Source organism: Salminus brasiliensis, chromosome 21, assembly GCF_030463535.1.
Source record: "Salminus brasiliensis chromosome 21, fSalBra1.hap2, whole genome shotgun sequence".
Lineage (NCBI taxonomy): Eukaryota > Metazoa > Chordata > Actinopteri > Characiformes > Bryconidae > Salminus > Salminus brasiliensis.
In genome coordinates, this window is record NC_132898.1 from 23,287,162 (window position 1) to 23,292,361 (window position 5,200).

Sequence of the window (5,200 nt, forward strand, 5' to 3'; positions counted from 1 at the left end):
GGGTGTAAAGCCCCCCAGCATTGAGCTGTGGAGCGGTGGAACTGTGTTCTGTAAAATGATGGTTGGTGCTCCATCCAACACTTTTGGGGTAAGCTTGAGGTGTCCAAAGATTTGTTGACAGTGTCAGAAATCTCACAATCAAGTCTATTAGAGATCGCCTCCCCGCGCTTTGAGGAGAGTGTGTGATGATTTGGTATCATGCAGTCAGCTTCATGCTAATTGGTGTACACAGGCTTCCATTGTTTGTTAGCTACATTAGCCTCTTAACTCCAGTGTAATACTAATAAGCAAACTTCAGTCACTAAACTCTCTCTTTCCCTCTCTCTCGCTTTCAGACACAGTTCTTCGCTCAGCGTCAGCCGGCAGTCCGGAGAGCATGCGCTCGCGGGCCCCGATGATCACTCCGGACCTGGAGAGCGGTGTGAAGGTTTGGCACTTGGTCAAAAACCATGAGCACGGAGACCAGAAGGAGGTCGAACGGGGCAGCAAGATGGTGTCGGAAATCTACCTGACTCGACTACTGGCCACCAAGGTGAACCCTGACTCTCACACCTGATACATCGACACACTTAGGAGATGTTCATTTGCTTAATGGGATTACAATCTTCATACCTAATGAGGCGTCAAATTGAATCATGTGTCTCATTAATAAAGACTCGTTTATTCACTCAGTACAATTAAAGAAGAGTGAGCTTCATTAGGCCGACTGCAGTAAAACTCATACCCTAATCAATGTGTTTCAACTTACAGAAATGTTGGAAATGTACTTTTTGAATTGTTTTTCTGTAGACAGTTTGATGCAAAAGTTTGTGCACCCCTCATCAAATTATATATTGTTGATTTTCTAATTGTAAATGGGCCACATCTTCTACAGAGGCACGTTTCTGCATAGTCTGATAAACAGTACGTAAATAACTTGCTGTTTATTTACTGAATTTAACAGAATGTTAAATTTTTCATTTTATTCATACATTTTTGTAATCACTGGTACATGCGTACATTTATTTTCATACAGACATGTATGTTTTCATAAAATGTGCCTTAAGTGAGTTTCTCATCATTATTATTATTTTAATATGAAAGTGTTTTATACTGGAGATTTCACATTTTTCTAGATAATATTCATGTCTGTATTCAAGTCAGCAAATATATTTTCAGTAACAATGAGTTTAAATAATCAGATGTAATGCCTAAAAAATATACAGCTTGTTCAGTAGTCAGTAAGGTACAATGAATAAGCAGAACTGTACCGTATACCGTATTCTATGTTATTGGTAGTTTTACAGTATTAAAATCACAGTACCTTTGTTTTGCAGCTACAGATGAAAGTAAGTGTTTAACAGGGCTGATGGTGAGTCTGCTCTTTCAGGGGACGCTGCAGAAGTTTGTGGACGATCTGTTCGAGACGTTGTTCAGTACTGTCCATCGTGGCAGTGCCCTCCCGCTGGCCATCAAATACATGTTTGATTTCCTGGATGAACAGGCAGATAAACACGGCATCCACGACCCCGATGTGCGGCACACGTGGAAGAGCAACTGGTGAGACGCTCCGCAGTACTGACATTAGATACTCCATTAACCAAAACTGTAAAGCATATTAACCTTTATATAGACCATAAACATCAGTCAGCATCTCCCATTCCTGCTCTCTTTTCTCTCTCTCTCTCTCTCTATATATATATATCTATATCTATATCTATATATATATATATATATATATATACACTTATTTAAATGTAATTACATAGTTAATCCCTTTTTTCATACTCTATTAGAGACTGTTAACGTCCTGAAGATAGAATAGTGTAGAATTAATATCCTGAATTAAGTTCTATCAGAATTAATATGTGGAATGTATTAAGTTATTATTGAATAAAATGACCTACTAATACCAGAAGCCAGTAAAACCAGGTGTGTGTGTGTGTGTGTGTGTGTGTGTGTGTGTGTGTGTGTGTGTGTGTGTTGTTAATTGGTTTACTGGTGGGTCTAATTAATGCTTGGTGTTTCATGCAGTCTTCCTCTGCGCTTCTGGGTGAACGTGATTAAAAACCCGCAGTTTGTGTTCGACATTCATAAGTCCAGTATAACGGACGCGTGTCTGTCTGTGGTGGCTCAGACCTTCATGGACTCCTGCTCCACGTCGGAGCATCGCCTGGGCAAAGACTCGCCCTCCAACAAACTGCTCTACGCTAAAGACATCCCACACTACAAGAGCTGGGTGGAACGGTATGTGTGTGTGTTGGTGGGCTAATAAAATTAGCGTGTGAAGTTAAAGATTAAAAATCTGTACATCTATGTTTGAATGATTGGAATCATATATACACTATATGTCCAAAAGTAGTTGAACACCTACTCTCCCAGCATTTCTTCAAGGGTATTAGCTGGGTGTTTGTCTTCCTTTGCTACAGTAACAGCTTCTATCTGGAAAGGTTTTTAACTAGATGTTGGTACATTGCTGTGAGGATATGATTGCATTCTGCCAGAAGAGAATTAATGAAGTCGGGTAGTCTCCTCGTGAAGGTTTTGAGATTTCGTCCTAATTATACCTGGAGAAGAGGCAAAGCTTTGGTGCTTTGAAAACAAAGAGCACAGTGCCATCTAGTGGTTTGCAGATATTATAGCACCTTGTAACATTTCTAACACATGTATATTGGCACTCCTTCTAATGAATGCATTCAGTTACTTTGAGTTTAATTAAATATATAAAAGTATGTAACTGGTGTTTGTAGTTTGTGGGAAACCAGCAGGCCATCAGTTATTTGCTGAGCTTCACACTGTTTCCAAAAAGTTTGCTTTGCGAAATTGAACAGCACCCAATCAGTGAGGTCAGGTACTGATGTTCGATGATTATTTCTGCTGCTTCATCATCACTCCAGAGTCCACCTTCGTGAAAATCGAGGTTTTTTTTTAATTTACTGCTGATCTTCATGTCTGAGGGCTGTGGAACAGGGTACCCAGGCCACCCAGGTGACACGCAGGTGTGTTTGTGCTGTTTTTTCAGGTACTATGCTGATATAAGCCGCCTGCCGGCCATCAGCGACCAGGACATGAACGCCTATTTGGCAGAGCAGGCGCGTCTCCATTCACAGGAGTTCAACATGCTGAGCGCCTTGCATGAGATCTACGCCTACGTCAGCAAATACAGCCAGGAGGTGAGGCTCATATAGTAGGGTGGCAAATTGTAAATAATTTACACTGCATAAATAATTATGATACAAGAAAAGAATATAGAATAAAAAATGTTGAATATTTCTCTAAGAATAATATAATGAGAATAGAGTATGACTGTAGTAAGAATTTGTGTTGATCGTGTGTTGTCCTCTGCTGCCCCCTGCTGACTGTGTACAGATAATAGAGGCTCTGGAGCAGGATGAGCTGGCCCAGAAACAAAGGCTTGCCTACAAGCTGGAGCAACTCATCGCTGCCATGGCAACTGAAAGCTGATCTAAGATCAGACCTTCAGAATAGATGGACGCAGGTCATCTTCTGATTGGACAAGTGAAAAGTGACCAGCGGAGCACAGAAGACACCCTTAATCTCACTACAAAAAAAAGTGAAGTTCCTTTTTCAGACTGATTTTACTGACCACTCAGACAGCACCTTCTGCTGCACGCTGTTTCCAGTGCAGGACAGACTCCTGCTGCTGGAGCTTCATGAACATCAACTGGAAGCAGACTGTCTGAGGAGAACCTGTAAAGGACAGGAGATTGATGAAGACGTACATAATGATGAATTATTAAATTATCTAGAACTTCATGTTACACCCTTAAGGTCTGCGGAGGTGTCTGGTTTACAGTATGCATGGTGGAAAGATGCCCCTATTTATTCTTTCATATTCGTCTGCGTGTTTAAGTAAACTCATTAAGTGGCCCAAGGCCGTCATGGATGTCAGAGCACCCCTGAGATCCCGAGAGTGGAATACTAATCCGGGGCTGCAGTCTCATTCTCATCGTATTCCTGCTGATGCGAGCCGTTTACTGACCATTCTGCTGTACACCCAGTAGATAAGCTCAAAAACCATGTAAAAGCAAAACACAGGTATGTGTGTATATGTCTGTATGCGTGTGCTGTGTGTTTACAGAAGGACAAGATTAAGCTTTTATGTGAAGGAAGGTTTTTGTGGAGTATTTTATTGATTTTATGACAGATTTAAGACGTTTACTGTAGGGCAGAAGAACGTGCAGTACCATGATTCTCCCCATAGAGGTCACTGTTTACATCATTATCACTATACTTGAAAGAAGAGACATTGTTGTCAAAAGAAGTTGGTCCTGTACCAATGAGCTTCCAACCTTGTTTTTAAACATGCTTACATACACACACACATATATATGTGTATGTATGTGTGTGTGTGTTTGCGTGTGTTTGTGTGTGTGTGTATATTTTGTGACTGCTGAAGCATGCCATAAGCACTTCACTTTGTTATAATCCTGATTTTTAAAATCTCATCCAAATATTAATGTCCACCGAATTCTCAAAAAGGACTTAAATGTGCAGTTTTGCAATGACCCCCGCCCCCCCCCCATGTATACCTGTCTAGCAGCCTCTTGTCCCGTGTTCACCACAATACATTTAATCTGTTGATCAGAAAGTGAAAAAAACATATTTAAAGATATTTATCCAGTGACTTTGTGTATTATTTAGCACATTTGTGTGTTTGCTTGTACTTTTCAGATGGGTATAGAAAGTCTCAGATATGCGCCCCTCATTCTGCTCCTGTTCAGGTTTATGTTACCGTCTGAACTGTATTTTTCATGTCTTTGTGCACGACCACGTCGGTTCAGCTGGACAGAGAGGCGTAAAGCTGTAGCAAATGATGGTAAAGTTCAAAACCAATATGTATAAGCATTTTCCTTTTTTACAGCTCAATATTATTGTGTATTTAAATTGTAAATAGTAAACATTCCTATTTTGCAACGATTCACTTTGTACTGTTGTAATAAATGAATAAATTCAACGAGTCAAAATGTCCCAATCAGATCACTCTACTTCAGTCTTTATTAACAGTGAGCTGGTTCTCGTCTTCAAGCAAGGTAAGGTTAGTTCATACACCTGAAATTGTTTTAAAAAATAGTAATTATACATTTTTCAATTGTTTCTCTTTAATAAAATGATTCAGATTCATCGCCTTTCCCTGGTTCTTTTACAGAGTTGGAGAAAAACCTAAAACACTGAACAAGTAACAATAGTCACAAACCTA

At 40.0% G+C, this 5,200-nt stretch overlaps 1 protein-coding gene across 1 annotated transcript in view; it reads left to right on the plus strand.

The window, feature by feature from the left end:
- Positions 1 to 4,971, plus strand: part of LOC140542625 (plexin-A2-like) — a 98,898-nt gene extending 93,927 nt beyond the window's left edge. The window contains exons 28-32 of the mRNA XM_072665424.1: positions 336 to 532; positions 1,370 to 1,539; positions 2,014 to 2,226; positions 3,002 to 3,152; positions 3,349 to 4,971. Coding sequence (XP_072521525.1) covers positions 336 to 532; positions 1,370 to 1,539; positions 2,014 to 2,226; positions 3,002 to 3,152; positions 3,349 to 3,444 — 827 coding nt within the window. The 3' untranslated portion in view covers positions 3,445 to 4,971. The remainder of the gene's footprint in view (positions 1 to 335; positions 533 to 1,369; positions 1,540 to 2,013; positions 2,227 to 3,001; positions 3,153 to 3,348) is intronic.
- Positions 4,972 to 5,200: the final 229 nt, after the last annotated feature.